The sequence below is a fragment of the Ictalurus punctatus genome, chromosome 16, assembly GCF_001660625.3.
Source record: "Ictalurus punctatus breed USDA103 chromosome 16, Coco_2.0, whole genome shotgun sequence".
Lineage (NCBI taxonomy): Eukaryota > Metazoa > Chordata > Actinopteri > Siluriformes > Ictaluridae > Ictalurus > Ictalurus punctatus.
In genome coordinates this window covers 135229-158023 of record NC_030431.2, presented here as the reverse complement: position 1 = coordinate 158023, position 22795 = coordinate 135229, and the positions used below count along the sequence as shown (strand labels likewise).

Here is a 22795-nt window from a genome sequence, read left to right as displayed (position 1 = left end):
GTAAAGGATTCTGCGATCATCCACTTTAGTCTTCCGTGGTCTTCCAGGACTTTTATTGTCCCTGAGCTCGCCAGTGCGTTCCTTCTTTTAAAGAATGTACCATATTGTTGATTTGGCCACTCCTAAAGTTTCTGCTATTTTACTGATAGGTCTGTTTTGGGGTTTTTTCAGTCTAATGATGGTCTCCTTCACTTGCATCTTCACATCTTTGGACCGCATATAGAGAGTTCCCATGAACGGCTACCAAGTGCAAATTCAAAGCTTGGAATCAACTCCAGAGCTTTTATCTTATTCATTTGTAATGTAATAACAAGGAAACAGGCCACACTTGGTCATGAAACTGCTTATCAGACGATTGTCCAATTACTTTTGAGCATGTGAAAATGAAGGAATTCCATTTAAAAAAATAGATGCAGTTAATGCCACATTTTTGTTAAAACCTTTGAATTCAAGCTGAACGTCTACACTTCAATCACATCTTGAGTGCTTCATTTTAAATCCATTGTGCTGGTGTACAGAGGCAAAATGACAAAAAACATTGTGTCACTGTCCAAATACTGTGTATTACAATAATAAAAGAAGACTGAATCGGTGTTTCATATATGAAGTTTTCCATGATTAGCTCAGACCCACCACGTTATTTTACTCCTACACTTAATAAGCACATGATAATGGCATATTCAGCTCAAAATGAGCTCAGTTACCCACATGATAAGGTTAATAAGGTTAATTTATTTTTGTGGTTTAACTCTACAAGCCCACATCTCCTGTGGAGAATGCAATTGGGCTTTAAAACCCAGGATCTTCAGGCACACTCCTCCTTGCTGGCCCCTTGCTGACAAAACTCCTAATCCTCATCTCGCTAGACAAAGAGGGAGGTCAGCGAGGGTCAGAAGAGCTCATGACATCTGCTAATTGTCCTGGTGGGCCGGCTAAAGCCTCACTCCCTGAATACCAGTGCTTTAGTTGGTGTTGACACCTGGGTGGACTCTGGCATCTGCCACACAAGACCACCTCTGGAGACGATGGGGATTATTTACAACACTAGGTTGACCTGAACACTGCCCCCAAGGTTGATACAGTCATTAATTTGTTGGATGGAGATGCAATGGACCAGCTGATTTTCACAGATGAGATAAATTTGGCTTGTGTCTAATAATACAGAATCAATTATTATTATTTATTTATGTATGTTTTTTTCACAGCTCTGCTTTGTTTGACATACCAATAAATGACACCATTAGGGCAGTGGTGGCTCAACGGTTAAGGTTACTGATCAGAAGGTTGGGGGTTCATGTGCCGTACCATGGCTGACCCTGCGCTCTGACACCAACTTCCGAACAAACTGGGATATGCGAAGAAAAGAATTTCACTGTGCTGTAGTGTATATGTGACAAATAAAGGCTTCTTCTTCTTCTTCTTCTTCTTCTTCTTCTTCAATATGGCCAGGGAGATTTTCTTCCCCATCTCATATCTACGGGGTGTCCAAAAGTGTCCATAGTGTATGAATGGGTGTGTGTATGTGTATGTGAGTGTGCCTTGTGATGGATTGGTACCCTGTCCAGGGTGTACCCCGCCTTCTTCCCCATGCTCCCTGGGATACGCTCCAGGTTCCCTGTGACCCTGTAGGATGAGCGGTACAGAATATGGATGGATGGATGGTATTTAAAGGCTGCTCCAAAAATGAGTAGAACACACCACAAGGCTCACTCACTTGTTGACAAGTTCTAGCAAGTCGATTAATTACCATGACAACCAGCACTCGCGCGCCGTACTGTCGTAAAAATCAGTCAATTGCAAATAATGACAGGGGTCGTAACAAAAAAAACAAAAATAAACTACACGCTCTTTAAGAAAAGGGGGCACATTTTAACCAGATGCGGGGTAATAAATGGCTGATGCGGTGTAACCCGCTGAGAAGTGAGCATTTGCATTTTAAAGTAGTATAGAGGTGTGTGTGTGTGTGTGTGTTGAGAGGGGGGGAGGAGTGTTTATAATAATGACAGGAGGGTTTATGCATTCGGGAAGCTCGGGGTTTGTGTTTTGTTCAAGTCTAGTCTTTTAAAGTGTTAATTTTATACACGCGCGAGACTCGTGTGTTCCGCCAGGATATAAAAGCGCGAGGGTTGGTCAAGTTTAAAAAGGGCACGGCTTTCCCTGTCACTCCTCACTCACTACACCTTCAGTCACTCACTACACCTTCAGTCACTCACTACACCTTCAGGTTTCACTTCTCCAGATAGTGACTGCGAGTGTGCGTGAATATGCAACAAGAAACCAGAAAACCTCCGCGGATTTCTTCTTTTTCCATCGCCGACATCCTAGATCCCTCAAAATTCACAGGAAGGAGTCGTGATGCACAAAGCGACAAACTTTCCGACTACAACAACAAGAGAAGCTGCGGTGAGTTGAGGTGGTTGTTGTTGTTGTTTTTGTTTTTATTGTTGTTTTTGAGAGGTTCAGGTACAACCTCACGTATTTTAATTAATGTTTTTACTTTAAGAGAACGTCCACAAGAGGTCACGTTTGGGAACACACACTTTAAAAAAAAAACTATTTATTTATTTATTTATTTATTTAATTAATTATGTATGTATGTATGTATGTATGTATGTATGTATGTATTTGTTTGTTTGTTTGTTTGTTTGTTTGTTTATTAAAATGGTTCTGTTTATGAATGGATTTTTTTTTACAAAGAAGATACAAACATACAAACAAATCCCAGACCTCCACATGACCAGAGCACAGATGTGTTTTTATGAGTGTAATAAACTAACAAATATACACCTACCATGGTATTTATTTACAGAAATTATATAGGCCTACTGAACTTTTTTTTCTTTAACACAAAACACCTGTTAAACGATTTATTCATTAAAAAATATTATAATAAATAAATAAAATCTGCTGGGGGGGGGGGGGTGCTTTAATAGAAACACTCATAGAATTTGTAATGGTTTTAATGGTGATAATGGGAATTGTATTGGTTTTAATGGACACTGTAATGTCCCTATGGGTCTCTACTGGTCATTTGTTGCCTGCTGTTGGTTTGATATTATGTCTAGTGGATACCATTAAGGACCAATAATGCTTGTAATGGATAGCTGATGGTTTGTAATGATATTTTGTAGTGGAAACCATTAGAACGTCTATGATGGTTACTATGGGGGGGAGTTCAGCAGGGAACCCTTTCAAATCCCAGTAATCAGTCAACCCGTACGACTGTAACAACTCATATTTATAAGTAGAAACACTTTCAGAAGTAAAACCAAGCTGTACTGCTGGGAAAGTACCGTCTTTTGTGTTATTTAAGATACACAATTTGAATTTAACTAACTAGCTTGCACTATATGCACCTTGCCAGGTGTGTGTGTGTGTATATGTATATGTATATATATATATATATATATATATATATATATATATATATATATATATATATATATATATACATACACACACACACACACACATACACACACATACACTACTGGTCAAAAGTTTAGACACACTCATTCTTTATTTTTATTTTTTCCCCCACATTTTAGAATAATAATAATAATAATAAAGTCATGAAATCTCTGGAGTAACACAAATGGAACTATGGGAATGATGTTAAAAAATCCAGAGTAAATCAAAATAATTTAGTATTTCATCATCTTCAAAATAGACATGTTTTTTTTACCTAGAATTTCCAGAAATATATTCTTGGCGTTTTCTCACCCGATTTCTTGAGGAATTTCCCTGAGATGATTTTTAAATAGTATTAGAGTTCCCACCGACGCTGGACACTTATCTCCTGCTTTTCAGAATTTTCCCCAGAAAAATGTTAGTTTTCTAATGAAAGAAATGAATATGTTGGCACAAATATATTTTTGAATACAACGCCGATTTTTAAGATCATGAGAAACATTTCAGTCAAGTGTCTCTAAACTTTTGACCGTGTATATATATATATATATATATATATATATATATATATATATATATATATATATATATATATATATATATATATATATTTATTTATTTATTTATTTATATATATATATATATATCATAGCCTACTAAAAGTAAGAAACAGCAAGGAAAATAATAGTTTGGTGCCATTATTTCTGAGCGTGTATGCCTGTGGTTCTCGTATGGTTCTGGGGTATCCACAGGAGTTTTTATAGACGTTAAAGCCAGTGGATGAAATCCTCTGAAACCACCAGCATGCTCAATAATTTGACCTTAAGGAACACTGATGCGCCTTAAGGATGCACCACAATCAACTTTTTAGCTAAGTGATGCAAAGAAAAGGTCCAGAGCATGTACCCTTGATGGTGCCACCATGGCAGCAAAGAAAATTACGGTTTGATTCCTGTATTTCCGAGAGTGGTAAAGGTGTGCGGGGGTTGCTGGTTGCTGTTGGTTGATAAATTTGGTATTTAAAAAAAAAAAAAAAAAAAAAAAAAAAAAAATTGCATTATAGAATTCATACAGGCAAATTTAATAATATATAACCTATTAGAATTCGCGATTGTATCGTCCGACATTTTTGATTTATTTATTTTCATTGTTACTCACAGACGACAAATGGGGAAACAGACTCTTCTATGGCAGAAGGCGCAGCTTCATTTCCCTAGTGGCTGTTTGTGACTGACAAAGCTAAAACATGTGAGAATGCAAAACACTTTCAGCTGGGAGCTACTGCAAACTGTAGGTTTAGTCTGGAGAAAGAAAAAAAAGAAATACTAATACTCATGTTGCAGCCTGGTAGCTAGTTTGGTAGCCATATTCATCACAGTACCATTCATGTCAATGTTAAGGACCGATACCTGTATTTACTAATATGAGTGTCTGGAACTGCCCATTTTTGAGTGATGCGCTCTCAAGGACTTGAGAGGACTTGATGCACGAGGCTTTTTTACTTTGCAAATCACAGGATTTAGAGCACCATTAGGGACAAAGGGCCTGAGTCAGCGCTGATCGCGTGCCAGCCTGTGCCAATGATGATAGCTTCTTTGTCGTAAATCATTGATTCAAAATAGAATGAATCCTCTATAGCCTGTCTGGGTTCTGTTTATATAAACCCATTTTTGTCTTCTTAACTTCTGATACCTGCATTTCTCACTTGTTTACAAACCCTTACAAGGGTAAAATAATTGTTGGTTAATAAGTATCTAATAATGCATTCATCTCCAAAGCTTTAAAACGGTAGATATGTAGGATGTAAATACAACGACAGGTACATTTTCACTCCTACAGTTGGCGGTTTTTATGCTGATGAAGTTCTCTACTTTCTCAACACCATTTTGAAAGTTGAAACATATATTCTCATTTATTTGCGTGTCATGTTTTCTCCATTTCAGATGAATTATCGGGTGATGAAAGTGCTGAGGGGTCAGATGACGTTTCAGCAGCTTCAGAAGTGAAAGAAGGCCCTCATATTGGCGGTAAAGTTAAAATCAAGGGGCGGCGCATGCGCACGGCGTTCACTATGGACCAGCTGCACGTGCTCGAGCGCAGCTTCCAGAGCAGCCACTATCTGTCGGTGTTTGAGCGCCACGTCATCGCCAAGGCTCTGGAGCTGTCCGAGACGCAGGTTAAGATCTGGTTTCAGAACAGGCGCACCAAGTGGAAGAAGGAGCAAGAGGGACGAGAGCTGGAGGAGCTATACCAGTGCGCCACGATTGCGCCGGTGGTTGTACCGACCACACTGCCACTCAGTGCTGCCTCCTGCAACAGGTCGAGTCCGGTGCATTTCTACTCGGCGAGGAACCTTCTGACCACTTATCCCGCACTTAGGTTGCTCTGAGGCCAGATTTGACTCGTGAACAACTCGGTTAATTTTCAACAAGCCTTTGAATTGATTCTTCTTTTTTTTCTTCTTTTTTTTCTTCTTTTTTTTCTTGAGAGACTGAAGTGATTCAAATCGGACATTTTGGCAATTTATTTGCTCCTTTTAGTTTTATTCTGATTATGTATTTCATTGTTTGCCATTTTCTAGGCTAACAGGCAAAAACATTGGTTTACATGGTGTGTATTAATAGCAGTTAGCATTCAAAATAGTCTTAGCTAGGCTACCTTATATTACACAAATGGGAGTTTCCACTTAGCAAAGAAAATAGCTAGTTATAACATCAGAGTACCGCAGTAGTCAAAGTAGATACAATATGGTGAATGTGGGACACTTTTTTGGGGGGTAAATGTTCTTGGAGACTATAGACTAGAAGAACTATAATAATATTTTACAATTCATTTTAGGCCTCACTGAAATAAAACAGCCCCATAACCCCTCAAACTTAAGATAACATAGCCCTGTTTTTCACTAAAGCATTTTGTTCAGGAAATGTGGGACACCTGGGTTGATCAAATAGGACATTTTATTTTGCTGTGAATTTCAAAAATTTAATCTATCAAATGTTTCATAAAACAAAGTGTTATGGCAACAATTCAACTACAAACATGGCTGTTGGCAGAAAGTACGTGACATAACCAGATCTGTGAACCTGTGAAGATCTGTGGAACCTGAAGTTTGGATGATGCTCTGTGTTGGTAAATTGAACATTTGCATAGTTTGATTTCCTTAGAAACAAATCAGTAAATAAGTCGTAACGCCATGGGTAGTTTACTGAACGGGGTAATACAAATTGACCAGCCTGAGCAAGGAAAGATGCTTGAGGTCATTGTTTTTACAGAAAGTTAATATCGTAATCTGTGTGTATTTAAATGTCATGTAATATTTATGTGTTTAATCTGCATATTTATGTCACATTTTTAATTCTGTTTTAAATATTTTGCAAGGGAGTTTATGCATTTTATTTCTTTGTTTAAAAAAAACCCATTAAAGTGTATATTTTTGCATTCAGATGTTTATTTCTCATTTGCCATCCAGGCTACTTTTAAATGACATCATTAACATCACTGCATGTGTTTCTTAGTGTACATAACCGGTGAATGCAATTTAATAAAATAATAAAACACTTTAGCCTACGTACCTATTTAGTTCTGATATTTAATAATGTAACCATTTGTGAGGAGAGAGAGAGAGAGAGAGAGAGAGAGAGAGACATGAACATATGGAGAGCAGCTCGTCAAGACAGACAGGATATCAATGAGTCAAATCATTCCAGCACACAAAATTAAGACAAAAAATGTTTGAAATGATTCCAGATGTAAACAGAGGGAGCACATCTGTCTGTAATCTAACATGCATTTTTTTTTTTTTTTATTAAGTGCAGATGTCTTGTAAGCAACATTGAAAACTTCAATACGTTTCCATGGTTGTGCAAACAATCCACAAGTGGGTTATATAATATACACTACATGGCCAAAAGTTTGCGAACACCTGACCATGTGCTTACTGAACATCTCATTCCAGATTTAGTCTCCCTTTTGCTGTTAGAATAACCTCCACTATTCTGGGAAAGCATTCTACTAGATTTTGGAGGGTGGCTGAGGGGATTTGTGCTCATTCAGCCTCAGGAGCATTAGTGATATCAGACGAGGAGGCCTGTGGTGCAGTCGGCGTTCCAGTTCATCCAAAAGGTGTTTAGTGGCGTTGAGGTCAAGGTTCTGTGCAGGCCACTCGAGTTTTTCCAGTCCAACTTTAGCAAACCATGTCTTCATGGTGCACAGGGACATTGTCAGGCTGGAACAAGTTTGGGCCTCTTACTTTCAGTAAAGGGAAATGCTAATGCTACAGCATACAAAGGCATCAGAACATTTATGTGTGTTCAAGGATGACCCACATATGCGTGTGATGGTCAGGTGTCCACAAACATTTGACCGTATAATGTAGGTTAACTTATGTCAAGAAAGTGCATTTTGTCTATTACAGTAGGATCTAATTCATATTAAATCAGATTCATTTGCTGGACATTCTGTTTAGTTAAGACGTGTATCTGAACACAGTTACTTCCCACTAAACACAGAGTCAAATATACAGTATTTCCTGTATATGGTGCAGATCAGTGGTCATCTGCTCATTCGGCGCCAGTCTATCTTCCACCAGTAAGACGGAACACTTGCACCGACTAAATTGAAGGCAGCAGAGGAGCACAGAAATTGTTATCTCAGCAGACAGGATGACTGGCTCCGTCTTGAGTTACATAATAGATTTGGCCAACTAACTTCTCTGAATATAAAAACACTAACACACGCTATCTGCGTTGTCTGCTGGGAACCACTATGTTTAAAGGACCACGGAAGGATTAATAATACCGTTAAAACCTAGACCCGTATCTCAAAAGAACCTGGTCGGATTCTAACATCTGCTATACATGTGACTGGCATGTCACGTAATGTTTTAAAGCAGCTTTTTATTAGGAACTGGATGACTGTGCGCTCTTCTTAACCAAACCAGATGAGCATCTCAAGTGTCTGGAATGATTCAACTAGAGTGTAATGTTCTGTTGTGCAGTGACTGCTGTAGTATGCATGTAGTATGCAGCAGTCCAGGGCCGGCTGGTAGAAAGGGGCTAGTAGGGCTAAGCGCTTCCTTTCCTTGACGTTACATAAAAATAATGGCTTAATGTGGGCTATTTATTAGTTTTGTGAAACCAAGACAAACAACACCACCACCACCAACAGTCATAATTTTAAAAAAGTATGTAATCAAGTATGGGGCTGATTTCTTTCTAGTCCAGACTGTAGATTCACCCAGTTGATCATTTTCAGTCTACAGGTTGGATGACTTTCTCAATCACTGATTTTTCAAAATGCCTTTGAAGGAAAAAATTAACTCGCTATAAGCAACTATAAGTAATATATTAGTAACTGTAGTAAACTATAAGCACCTCTGGGGTTGGGGCTTCGAATCCCGCCTCCACCTTGTGTGCACAGAGCTTGCTTGTACTCCCAGTGCTTCTGGGGTTTCCTCCAGGTACTCCAGTTTCCTTCCCCAGTCCAAAGACATGCATGGTAGGCTGATGTAGGCATTTCCGAATTGTCTGTACTGTGTGAATGTGTGTGCGATTGTGTCCTGTGATGGGTTGGCACCCCATCCAGGGTGTCCCTCGCCTTGTGCCCCAAGATAAGTTCCAGGCTCCCCCACAACCCTGTGTAGGATAAGTGGCATGGAAAATAGTTGAATGGAAAAAAAGAAGAACATTTGTGTGGCTTAAAAGAAAGAGCTGGTGGCAAAGGCAGTTCCTCAGTGTGCCATGCTTACTTTTCAGAAGAGATATGGCATGATTGTGTTCCTTTGTTTATGTATACTAGGTTTTTGCCTACACGCCGTGGCTCAACCCCAAGTTACTGAGAAGTGACCTTTCAATATCGAAAGGTCCTTTCGATATCGTGACCAGTTGTCACTGCTTTAACCTCATCTGAAAATTACAAGTCCACTTTCTAGTTCTCTGTACTCTATTGCAAATAAATGGGCCTATTTGTCTCTGTTGTGTTATGTGGGAATTTTAACTACTTGAGGTTTTCTGTGAGCAGAAAGAGTGCTTGGAATTTAAGACACTATGGTCAGTGGGGGTGGATGGTGGAAAAAAAAACATCCAGCATGGAAACAAGCGACTAATTCTCACTTAATAAAAATGAACAATTTCTTATTTACCAACACACTAGAGATGGCTTGACTAAGAGAAAGTACATGTGTCATTGGGGTTGAAGTAGCAGATGAAACACTTCTGGGTTTTATTAAATCCATTTAACTGAAGACGTTTGTAATCATTTGTCTTTACTCTGAAGACGTTTTTTTTTTGTTTTGTTTTTTTGCAGCCACACACCCTCCCCCTTCCTCAAGCCCTCCTTCCAGTACCCTCCTCAGACAGCAATTCTTTTTTCCTCAAGACTTCCCACACACACTCAGAGGGGGCTGTCGGAAGAATTCAGCTTGAGGAATAGTTCAGTGCGAGAAAGCAAGAACGACAAGACTCCAGCTCTACATCTGATTTCACTGTCGGTCTCATTGATTCTTCCTCTGGTTCGGATTAGTGTGTTGTCTTATGATTTGGAGGACCATTTTCAAAGACCATCCTGCTTGTTTAAGGAAAACCAACACACTCCTTGGGCAAAACATTCTCCACTTTGGTGCCTTGGCGCATTCTTCTGCGACAGCAAGTCTGGATCTCCACCATCCATTATTCTCCATTCCGCTGCACAATTAGAATCTTGAATGAAGATGCAGAGGTTGAAGGTTACAATCTGTCTCACTTTTTTTGCACTCTGCTGGACTTTAACATGCTTTGACAACGTGGATGCAGATGGCATCATCAGGCCCGGGAAGACCACCAAAGGTCTCAGAAGACAAGCAGCCACTGCTGAGCAGCAGAGAAAAGAATTACAGTCAGAAGACACTCAGTTGGACAAACCGAGTGCAGATGTAGAGGGTAAAAATGACAAGCCGGGCAGTAAAAAGACACCTGAAGAGGTCCTAGCAGGTAAATAACATCAGCATCAGATTATTCAGTGGTAAAGCATGTGTGCCTATTTAAGCTTGTAGGAGGATTTCCTTGTCAAATGATGATACGATTAATTTCACTGTGTTTTGTCACGGTGACAGATCTGGCACACATTCGTCAGCAAAATAAAACCATTCAGTTTACTGGCACAATACATATTTCCCCGAAAGACAGTGCTGTGCGGGTAGTGAATGGAAAAAAGATTACAGTTAGGCAGTAGTGAAGGAGTAAATGGTAATCACAGATGGCGGCATAGCCAAGTGAAACATGGAGATAATTCTCCCCATCCAAGCACACCTCCTTTACTCCATTTTGCTAATAAAAGAATGATGTGCAGGGTTTGTTTTTAGCTACATAGACAGGAAGAGAAACAAGCCTAACGTTTGGTTTGGATTAAGGTCACAACTATCTGACTTAAATTTCTCATGTGTGAATCTTTTAGGCTAAGAAGGACTGAAAATTGAAGAACAGTCAAAAAATATATAAAAGGGGGGGGGGGGGGATGCTTACTCGATTATGTGCAGACAAGCATGAGATTTATGTCTGTGGTCTGGATTCAATTTAAGACCATTTCAATTCATTTGCTGCTATCATTGTCTGACAGCTGTTTATTAGCTGTAAGACTCTTAAATTCTATCTGAATGGCAAAACTTCAACCACTTAATTGGGAACACCTGTACTCTAGCCAGTAGAAACTGGCCAGTTGAAGATTGGAAAAATGTCTGCTAAGTCTGTGCCCAATGTAGCCTCAGATTCCTGTTCTTGGCTGACAGCAGTGGAAAGCAATGTGGTCTTCTGCTGTTGTAGCCTCACGGTTCGAAGTGTTTTTCATTCTGAGGTTACTTTTCAGTTCATCTTGATTGTAAAGTGTGGTTATTTGAGTTACAGTAGCCTTCCTGTACATTACACAGGCTGGTTCAAACCAGCCTAACCATTTTCTTCTGTTTTCTCAAAACTGCCACCCATGGATGTTGTTTGGTACCATTCTGTGTAAGCTCCAGAGACTGTGTGTGAACGTTCCAGGAGATCAGCAGTTTCTAAAACCCTCAAACCAGCCCATCTGTCAGGAATAACCATGCCACAGTTAAAGACACTGAGCTCACACTTTTTCCCCATTCTGATGTTTGATGTAAGCATTAACTGAAGCTCTTGACCTGTATTTGCATGATTTTATGCATTGACTTGCTGTCACATGATTGGCTGATTAAATAATTGTGTGAATGAGCAGGTGTTCCGGCGAGTGTGTATGCAGTCAAGACATGCTTGGTTGTTTCTTTAGCTCTGCACTGGGACTATAAGGATAATGTAGCTAACATGTTAAGGAAGCTTAAAGCTACTCATTTAGCATCATGAACACTACATCAAACCATGCAGAACACTGCATGACAGTGTTATCTATAAAAATGGACAAAAAGCTGCAGCCCGAGGTTTGAAGGGAAAATTGCAAGTGATCTAGATGATAATATAATTCCAGTTTGACCTATACATGTATGGCTAAACTATTACTTTAAGACTTTGAAAGTTTTATATGGTATGCGATAAAATTTCTTTATAAGTTGGATGTCAAGAAAAATATAGCTTTTGTATAGTTTTCCACAGACAGTGAACTGAAAAGAGGCCTTTGAATTTCTCTGTAATTTATGCCCTGCCTCTATTGTTTTTGATTTGGTGCCCACTATTTCATATTTTCCCTTTCTTCTGCACAAGATAAGGTGAAGAAAGCAGCAGAGAAGGAGGCCAAAGCAAAGAAGCCAAAAGCCCCCAAGCCCACCAAGGCGCCCAAGCCTCCGAAACCAACAAAGAAGCCTAAACCAACCAAAAAACCCAAACCACCAAAGCCAACCAAAAAGCCCAAACCACCAAAACCTACCAAGAAACCCAAACCCCCAAAACCTACCAAGAAGCCCAAGGTAGTGAAGGCCACCCCAAAGTATGAAGAAAATGAGAAGGCCAGCTCTCCATCCAAGAAACCAACCCTGGAGGATGAGAAGAAAATTCACACAGAACTTGGATTGGACAAATGTACGTATTGGCCAAAATGCATGATGTCATTCTGTTCACATGTCATGTAATTTTCACACTTCCTAAACTTGGGGTTATGAAACAATTATATGGTCATGTTCACATGTTTATATTCTCTGAAGTATATTTTCTACCCAGGGTTGGCTGGTGTTGATATTAGATGGGAAAAATCAAATATCTATCAATAAACTAAAACTATTATTGAGAAAAGCGTTATATCACAAGATCTATCTCTATCTAAACTTACTATCATCAGTAGTAAGTATGATGTGGGGCATTTGTGATTTCTGATCTGTAAAGCTCTACTGGCTTCCTCTGAATACCAAACACCATAAATGGAAAAGTTCTAACCCTTTCATTCAAACCAAAAGCCACGAAATGGACAATTCTGTCACCTGTCCTTTTGTGTAATTTGTACTTTGATGTCTATGTGTGCTTTCTTTTCTTTTTTTTGGGTGGGCTAGAAAGACATCAGCCCCAGCCTCACTTCTTCATACAGTTACATGTGTTGTTGTTGCTGTTGCACTTGGCTCCACAAAAGTTCAAAATGTTGCACCTTCAGACATCAGCAAATAATCTGATGTGCACGTGAAAAATCTTCTCCTGATGTCTTTTTGCTTCTTCTACCTGTTGATTTCAGACTTTAATACATTCTTACACACGGCTGCATTTAAACATTCAGTTGAAATCTTTTGTTGTATTATAAAATTTACCGAAATTCAAATGTCCTCAAAAGAAGACATATATGCAAATAAGTAAGCTTGTCCAGTGCCTTGGTTCATGTTGTTCATGTCAAGATGTTCCAGACATGATATTTGACTAATAATGGATTTTCTTTTGTCCTTTTCTTAATTTTCGCTCACAGATCTTCCCCCGAAGAAAGAATATCCAAAGCCGACTTCTATTACCAAAATCCCGAAAGACCATGACCCCGATTACTGGGATGCCAGATGTATGTTTTTGTGTGTGTATATTTATGTGTGGGTGTAAATCAGTATTAATTAAACAAGGACTAGGAGCACAGTTAAAATTTTTATATCTATTATTTTCCTGATAGATGAAGTTACAGAGCCTGATCTCCCGCCTAAAGTCAAGAAGGCTAACCCCATCACTGAGGATCCCAGCATATATTTACCCATTCCGGGTAATCCAAAGATAATTACTGTATGCTAAGTGGCATGGTGTGGGCTGAGATACCTCGTGTAGGAAAACCCACAAACCTTCAAAAAAGTTTGAGACATAATTACAATTACGGTTGCATGCTGTAATTAGAAACTTATGTGATCAGACAATTAGAGTCAAAGCAGAATCAATTTATCAGCTGTATGTGATTTTTGTCAATTTGTGTGGTTCTGTGTGTGTGCGTGTGTGTATGCGTGTGTTTGTGTGTGTGTAGAGGAGACCACATCCACACCATTTGTACCTGCGTGGTATGAAGAATACGATTATTCTGACTGTACGTTTACACCATTTACTTCAGTTCTTTTGTATGGTTAGAATATTTACATTTAAATATTTAAAGCATCATTGTATGCAGTATGTTTGGTTCAGTCTTGCTTTCTCTCTCTCTCTCTCTCTCTCTCTCTCGCTCTCTCTCTGTAATCAGTGGCAGCAAAGAAGCTGGAGGAGGAGATGGAAAAAAAGCGGAAAGAGAAGGAGGAAAAGGGTCTAAATATTTATTTATTTATTTATTTATTTATTTATCTCTTTTGTAATAACATTTCATTTGGCTTATTGGTGGTCTGTGTGTTGTGATGTAAGAATTGTGCAATGGAGTGCAACAGTTTTAATCATGTGGCTCCCTGTGATTAATGGTGTTTTTAACACAAATAGCAAGTACTCATTTAACCTCTGACTTTTATTGAACTTATGCCTGTTTGTTTGATTTGAATATATGCACATATGAAGCTTACATTAAATATTAAACTCCAATAATCCTCCCAAAACAGCTGAAAAACTCAGGAAAAAATGGGAGGAGGAGGAGGAAGAGAGAAGAAAGCAAACTCCTGTTTATGTCGAACCAAAAAGTAAGTCTTTCCAGAACACACTGTTTATGTAATAATGTCTAGACCGGACAGTGCCACTAATAAATCAAAACTGTATATGATGCAGAATTTACATGTCTGCAAACACACTAGTCACATATGCATTTGTTTTTAAATGGTCTTAGTTATAGTACTTGTGCAAACTGCAATAAATGTCGGTTCTTAGCTTGACTTCCCCCGCAGTCTGTTTCATGTCCAGCTGGAGCGAGGCCTGCAGGCCCTGAGTGAGTCCCAGTGTTGGGTGTTTTAAGAACGAGCCAGCGTTTCTGTTGGCTCACACTCCATCCTGTTCTCAGTTCAAATGAGCTTCTCGTCCCAAAAGGCCTCTCTCATTCTGTGGTGGAATCAGTTAGTCAGAGCGATCAGTCATTTCTCATCCTACACAAACAGTGACAGGGCTTTTATGACCATGAGCAAAAAGTATGCCTTAGATGTTTAAGTGGGGTTAGTCAAGGGTGGACTTGTGTTACTCATTCAAATGTGCAGGCACAAGCCTGAAAATGCATGACATTGCTTAAAGTAACAACCATGCACACTTTTTATTCCAGTAATGGTCCCGTAATTCCAGTAAAAAGTTTCACTGAAAACAGTGTTGTCTCATTGCAGACTGTCCTCCAATGGGCATGGAGTCGCATCGCGTAGAGGATGACCAAATCTTGTCCTCCTCGACTTCCCATCATGGATTTGCTGCCCAGAGAGGCCGTTTGAATATGCAGGTGCTGACACCAATCCTACTGTATTGTGCTCTGAAAAAGTATAGGCTCTATTTCTCACATATTTTTCATACAAACTATATGATGGTGGGGGAAGGGGGTGGGTGTGCATGGTGGTTTAGTGGTTAGCATGCCTGCCTCTCATCTCCGGGGTTGGGAGCTCGAATTCTGCCTGTACCCTGGGTATGTGGAGCCTGGCTCCCCATGACCCTGTGCAAGGAAAATGGATTGATGGATGAAATCAGAGTGGGCAAATACTACAGTGATTTTGAATTCTCCAATCGGATTGGTCATAAGGTGTAGATTCATCAACAGCAGCTCGGACAGTAATTCCAAACACAAGCCAAACTGCAGGTTTATAATAATGCGCTCATTCTAATACGGTATAATTTGTATAGTAACAACACATACACAGGGACTTGTTTGGCAGACGATTCACATAATATACATCTAATAATAGACAGTATATAACATATAATTGTAGATATGGGGAAGTTTTCTGTAAGGACAGGTTTATTTAACATTAATTGGAAGGATTCTGCAGTATCTGTGCTTTGTAACAGTCAGAGAAAAATTTAAGGATGGAAGACACTGCTTTTGTAGTTTATTGGCAGCATTTTCTGTCTTTTTATCTTCAAGGGAATGTGAAGGAGAAACTGTTTAGAGCTGCTATAACAGAAGGGATAACAGAAACTAACTTGTAGTTATAAATTAATGGAAAGTATAATGTGCCTTTCTTTCATAAATAAAACAAATGCAATCATTGGTAATTTCTTGTGTTATAACAGGAATAAAACACTGTACTGCTATAGGGGGTAAAAGCATCACTAATCCATCATTGATTAATGTCCTATAACGGCATGCCCCGTTATGTTATTCCTTACTTACGGTATATTTCCTGGGTTCTTTTACAATTAATAACCAGTTGTGCTGAAATGACACCCATTCAAACAATAAATCAGGTTTCAATGTTCAATCAGCTGACTCTAATAATCTTTTAATTAGGGTGATTAAATTAGAAACCTTTTTCATGCAGGACCAGCTGGTGTTGAATAATTAAATAAAACAATAAATTGTTATAATTTTATAGTAGATATTAACACCCCTTTTTGGGGTCTTCGCAATGTATAGAGAGGAAATCAGTAAAGGGACCAATACATTTCATGAAACTAATTGACTGTAATTTGACTGAATGGCTGAGAGTTCATCATTCAATTTTTAATAAAAATGAAACACTATATTGCTTTATTTATGTCATTAATGATGTTTATGTCAATAATGACTTAATATGATCCAGATGTTTTACAGGATTAAAATAAAGCTTGATCTACTTTGGTCTGCTTATTCAGGCTTCAGATGACGAGGAAGATGTTTATGGAGGGGCCTGGTGTGCGGACAGCGAGGAGAAGGAACATTGGTTTCAGCTGGACGCACAGCGAGACGTGGAGTACGCCGGGGTCATCACTCAGGGCAGGGACTCTGAAAAACAGTAAGGATCTTTAAAGTTTTTAAATATTCCTAATCGTTAGGTCCATTTTGAATGTTAAGCCAAATGGACATGTGTTAGAATATTTGAGCCATTTTGACAATCATCTAAATCCTGCTAGTAGAGCTGTTCTGAAACATACACCATTACAGCCAAAACATTAAAACCACCTGCCTAATACTGTGTAGGTCCACCTTGTGCCACCAAAACAGCTCTGACACGTCGAGGCATGGACTTCACAAGACATCTGAAGGTGTGCTGTGGTATCTAACAACAAAATGTTAGCAGCAGATCCTTTAAGTCCTGTAAGCTGCGAGGTGGGGCCTCCATGGATCGGAATTTGGAGGCCAAGTCAACACCTTGAACTCTGCTGAAAGAGGCCACTGCCATTAGTGAATATCGTTACCATGAAGAAGTGTACTTGTTCTGCAGCAGTGTTTAGGTAGGTGGTACGTGTCAAAGTAACATCCACATGAACACCAGGACCCAAAGTTTCCCAGCAGAGCAATACCCAGAGCATCACACTTCCTCCGCCAGCTTGTCTTCTTCCCATAATGCGTTTTTCCCAAGAAAACATGATTCATCAGACCAGGCCGCCTTCTTCTTCAGTTCTGATGCTCATGTGCCCATTGTAGGTGCTTTTAGCAGTGGACAGGGGTCAGCATGAACATTCTGGTTGGTCTGCAGTTATGCAGCCCCATATGCAGCAACATGACACCATTCTACCATAGCCAGCATTAGCTTTTTCAGCCATTTTTGCTACAGTAGCTCTTCGTGGGATTGGATCAGATGGCGTAGCCTTTGCTCCCCACATGGGTCACTGAGCCATGGGCTGGTTCACCGATTAGCTTCCTTGGACCTACTAACCAGGTACTAACCACTGCATACTGGGAACACCCCACTGCTGTTTTGGAGATGCTCTGACCCAGACGTCTAGCCATCACACTTTGGCCCTTGTCAAAGTCATTCAGATCCTTACACTTGCCCATTTTTCCTGCTTTCAACACGTCAACTTTGAGAACTGACTGCTGCCTAATATATAGAACCCCTTGACAGGGGCCATTGTAACAAGATAATCAATGTTATTCACTTCACCTGTCTTAATGTTATGGCTGATCAGATATCTACAGCTCTAGGTTGTTTAGGAATTACAGGACGATACAGTGAGAAATAAGCCAGCTTTCTAACCAAATGACATTTGTCCTTGCAGTGACGACTTCGTTTCGTCGTATTTTGTAGCCTTCAGTAATGACACTCGCGAATGGACGGTGCTTCACGATGGCTATGCTGAATGGGTGATCAGAGTTCTTTTCTTTTCTTTTTTAACCTCAAGTGATTGATAATGCAAATTATGTAATAATTAAGAAACGCCTTGTGTTTCATTGGTATGATACTAAAGACAGGCTTTATTCATTCATTATGAATTTGACCCTCTAGCTCTTCTATGGCAACGTTGACAAAGACACTCCAGTGAAGACTGAGTTCTCCCAGCCTGTGGTTGCACGATATATCCGAATATTACCCCAGAGCTGGAACGGCAGTCTGTGCATGAGGCTGGAGGTGCTTGCCTGCCCATTGCCTAGTAAGCACTTAGTTAAGGATGAAAGTCACTTTTTCATTTGCTTTAAGGACTGTGCATATAAACAAGCTTGTTTTGAACAGATAGTTACCCGACGGAGAATGACGTCACGCCCACCGATGACTTGGATTACAGGCATCACAACTACAAGGAGATGAGGCAGGTGAGGCCAATGTGCCCCATTTTCATAATGCAAAGTACCGGATTGTTAAAGTTAAAGGGCAGTCCTCCTGTTTAAACATGTGCAGTGCTCTGCTTTGCCTCTTGTTGATCTTTGCTTCTTTGCTTGTTTGCAATCCAACTTCCCATTGTTCTTTTTTTAATGCAGATGATGAAAGTGATAAATGAAGAGTGCCCTAACATCACTAGAATCTACAACGTTGGCAAGAGCTCTCAAGGGCTGAAGATGTATGCAATGGAGATCTCAGACAATCCAGGAGAGCATGAGACAGGTCCAATCCATTCTGTTTATACACAGATGGGTGAGCAATTAAAGGAAATAACAAATAAAGAATGTGCCTTAGTAAGGAGTTGCGCCACTATGAGGCACCAGAACAGCTTTAGTACGCCTTGGCATAGATTTGATGTTTTGATGCTAGAGGTAAGCACTGTCTGGCACAAAATCTCACACAGGTGTTTAGTTGTCTTGAGCATAAGGTCATAGCATATGATTTCCACCATTTTTAACTCATAAAACCATTCAGTGAGCCCCCGTGCCATGTCGATGGGGGCAGAGTCATCCTGTTAGAGACCACTCCCATCAGGATAGAATTCGTCTGTTTATCGTAGAATAAAGGTGATCAGTCAGAAGAATTGATTTGTAATGACGGTTCTGTTTAATTTCCTTTCATTCGTCACCTTTCCGTAGCACCTTTAATATATAATTACACTATATGTGCTAAAGAGGGCGACACACAATGACCCAAATATATACAAAATATGAAGTATGGTAACTGCTTGGCTCTTCCTGTCTATATTTCAGGCGAGCCAGAATTCCGGTACACTGCAGGTCTGCATGGGAATGAAATTCTAGGCAGAGAGCTCCTACTACTGCTCATGCAGTTCCTCTGCAAGGAGTACAATGACGACAATCCTCGAGTGCGACGCCTGGTGGAGGGAGTGCGCATCCATTTAGTGCCCTCTCTCAATCCAGATGCATACGAGCTGGCTTATGAAATGGTATGGCAGGTTCCCACTTTATTAACCCATATTACCATGGGTGACATCCTCTGTAATTCATTTGTTTCCATAATTATTGTTTTGCATTAGGGCTCAGAAATGGGAAACTGGGCATTGGGACACTGGACCCAGGAAGGTTACGATATTTTCCAGAACTTTCCTGACCTCAATAGCATCTTGTGGGGTGCAGAAGAAAGGGGCTGGGTTCCCCGCGTTGTGCCAAACCACCACATCCCCATACCCGAGAACTTCTTGAATGGCTCGGTAAGCACAAGCAAAGCACTTCATGACTATATTTTGAGGTTTCTTCTTGGGCTTTATTTCCGGTTTGACAGTATACTGGTACAATAATTTACTCGCTATGATAATAAGTAATTATGAATTCTGTATTATACAATTATTGTATTAATGTTAATGCATTTTATACTTGCACTTCAGTTACAGTCTTTTAATACAGGTACCTTCCTCCTGACTCCCTTTTTTTTATTAATTAAAGAATAACAAGTAATACTTTAATATCAGTGCATTATTACATTTAATCTTGTGGAACGCCCATCATCTTTTTTCCACTTACGTTCTAGCAACTATAAACAGTCTTTCCGGCACCAGCCTCTCTTTTTTTTCTCTCACTTGAAATGAAAAAGACAAAAAAAAAACCATCACGTCGTATCCCTATTCGCAGGTGGCTGCCGAGACAAAAGCCATCATCTCCTGGATGCAGCGAACACCCTTCGTTCTGGGAGCAAACCTGCAGGGCGGTGCGAATATTGTGACATACCCATTTGACATGCAGCGACCACCCCAGGCCACCGGCACAGGTGGGCGGCCAAACTACAACATGAATGAAGAGACGTGGGCGCGGATCCAGAGGCAAAACGAAGGTGCGCTGCGCGAGACTCCAGACGAGAACATGTTCCGCTGGCTGGCCATGACCTACGCTCACAGCCACCTCACCATGACGGAGACGCGGCACGGCTCGTGTCACACCGATGATATCACAGGCGGCCAGGGCATCATTAATCGTGCTAGCTGGAAACCTGTTGTAGGCAGTGAGTGAGAAATAATATGTCATCACTTAAACGTAAGGGTCCCACTAGTGTAAAGTATGGTTACCAAAACCAAACCAAAGCCATTTCTGTCCGTATTTAGTTATTTTATGCACCAGATTTCACATTTTCACTCTGCATTCCCATAGGCATGAACGATTTCAGTTACCTTCACACAAACTGCTTTGAGATATCCATCTTCCTGGGATGCGACAAGTTTCCGCATGAAAGCGAGCTGCCTTTGGAGTGGGAGAACAACCGAGAAGCCTTGCTTGCTTTCATGGAGCAGGTAAGGACTTTGAACTTTTAAGTGTCGAAGTTGAGAGCCCTGAGGGCAAATAAAGTATGAGCTGGCCACAAATGTAATGCCATCATTCATGTCATCAACTAGGTGAACCGTGGCATCAAAGGTGTGGTAAAGGACACTGACGGGAATGCACTTGCAAATGCTACGATATCGGTGGAGGGGATCAGGCATGACGTCAAAACAGGTATCGAAATTTGCTGTATAGAAACGGAGGCCTGTGTCGTGATCAGAGTATACACGTAGTTCCAGTTCTTGGTCCCGGGGTACCCCTGCCCCGCAGGATGGGGATAGCTACTGCAGGACCAGGATTGGAAATGTTATATTTTCAGTCTCGCATCTTGTCTTTAACTTTAGCTCTTGTCTTCCCTGCCCTCAAGCTTCTACAGGTGATTACTGGCGTCTTCTACACCCAGGCGAGTATCGTGTAACTGCGAGAGCCGATGGCTATTCATCTCAGACTCGCTTGTGCATGGTAGGCTACGAGGCAGGTGCGTCGCGATGCAGCTTCACATTAACCAAGTCTAACTGGGCCCGGATTAGAGAGATCATGGCCCAGAGTGGGAATAAACCAGTTCAGGTGGCCACCAGGACCCAGGCTGGAAGCAGAAGCAATGCTCGTCCGAATAAAAACAACCCTGTTGTGGGAGGAAGGGAACGACTGCGCCGTCTGCGTCTGATGCGTCTGCGTAGGCTGCGGATGCAGAGGCTGAGAGGCAACATGACCACCAATGTAGTGCCCACCCCCACCACCACTACCACCACCACCACAACCACCACCACCACAACCACCACTCCATTTCCCACCACCACCACAGAGCTGATAACAGAGACCACTGACTCTTGGTTCGACTCATGGTTTATGACAGACAGCACAGATGTAGTGGATCCCATCGTGCTTGAGCTGCCAGAGACAGAACCAACACGAGACTACACCTTTGAGTATAGAATAGATGATTACTGAGCACATTCACGCTGTGGAACAGAGTTGGGTAAACGCTTTTGGATATTGTTCTAATGAGTTTGAACAAAACCTATATAAATCACCTTGTGTTCAACTTACAAAAGTGTTTTGTATTGTCACATGTTTTTATAATAAAAACACCCAGATTACATCATGGTCTGCAGTGTTATTCAGTAAAGAAATAAAATAGAAAGACTATCATAAGGCATACTGAGCTGTTTAAATGATTTTTTTAAATGATTTTTTAAAAATAAAACTATCATCAAAGTTATATTCATAATTAAGTTCAAAAAAATATAAGCCTATTTGAATTAACTGAATTGAATCAAAACTTTAATAACTCAAAAAACAAAGAGGCAGATACATAAAGTCTACTTGGTCCCTGGATGTGTTCTGTGAGTGGAAAGTTTAGGAATAATAATAATAATAATAATAATAATAATAATAATAATAACTAGACCGGTACATTTCCTGAAGAAACTGTGAGTGGTGCTTGCCGCGGCGAAACCCGGATGGGGCGCCAATACTTTCGAGAGACGGACAGATAGGGCGCCAGTATCGTAAGAGCTGGCCGTGTAGTGCGCCAATACTTGTTAGAGCTGACCGTCAAGGGCGCCAGTACTTTTGAGAGCTGGCCGTGCGGGGTGCCAATACTTTTGACAGCCGGCCAGATAAGGTGCCAATACCTCTGAGAGCCGAACAGATCGGGTGCCAATACATTTGAGAGCCGAATGTGTACGGAGGCAAAACTTTTAGAGATTTCTCTTTAGAGTGCCAATACTTTCGAAACTCAATGCAAGTCTATGGGAAATTTTCCGACTTTGAGCTTCCGTAGCGGGAATTCCGGAATTCCGGAATATAAAAGTCATAGCACACCTCTCCTCAATAAGCCGATCGATTTGACACCTCACCCGTCGATTTCCGACAAACGGTGCTGAACTAGTTACGCGCCGAAAAAAAGTGGAATAATAATAATAATAATAATAATAATAATAATAATAATAATAATAATAATAATAATAATAATAAGTATGCCGAATAACAATAGTAGTGCTTTTCA

The 22795-nt window shown here is 40.3% G+C and overlaps 2 protein-coding genes across 3 annotated transcripts; both read left to right on the top strand.

Annotated features, from left to right (window-relative positions):
* The first annotated feature begins 1976 nt into the window (after positions 1-1976).
* On the top strand, positions 1977-6849 carry pnx (posterior neuron-specific homeobox). The gene is made up of 2 exons (XM_017488550.3): positions 1977-2403; positions 5355-6849. Exons 1-2 carry the CDS (start codon positions 2265-2267, stop codon positions 5798-5800), a joined length of 585 nt encoding a protein of 194 aa, XP_017344039.1. The 5' UTR covers positions 1977-2264; the 3' UTR covers positions 5801-6849.
* A 2931-nt stretch (positions 6850-9780) lies between these two features.
* On the top strand, positions 9781-21886 carry aebp1a (AE binding protein 1a). 2 transcript variants are annotated; one of them, XM_047160805.2, is made up of 19 exons: positions 9781-10376; positions 12105-12419; positions 13285-13371; positions 13477-13563; positions 13816-13875; positions 14026-14085; positions 14369-14446; positions 15071-15180; positions 16527-16666; positions 17874-17958; positions 18101-18245; positions 18326-18405; positions 18571-18724; positions 19225-19421; positions 19512-19685; positions 20104-20470; positions 20617-20756; positions 20859-20958; positions 21152-21886. In XM_047160805.2, exons 1-19 carry the CDS (start codon positions 10112-10114, stop codon positions 21733-21735), a joined length of 3228 nt encoding a protein of 1075 aa, XP_047016761.2. In that variant the 5' UTR covers positions 9781-10111; the 3' UTR covers positions 21736-21886. The 2 variants fall into 2 exon arrangements, with proteins under 2 accessions (XP_047016761.2, XP_017344021.2); XM_017488532.3 differs by having other exon boundaries at positions 9782-10376; positions 18571-18694.
* The last annotated feature ends 909 nt before the right edge of the window (positions 21887-22795 follow it).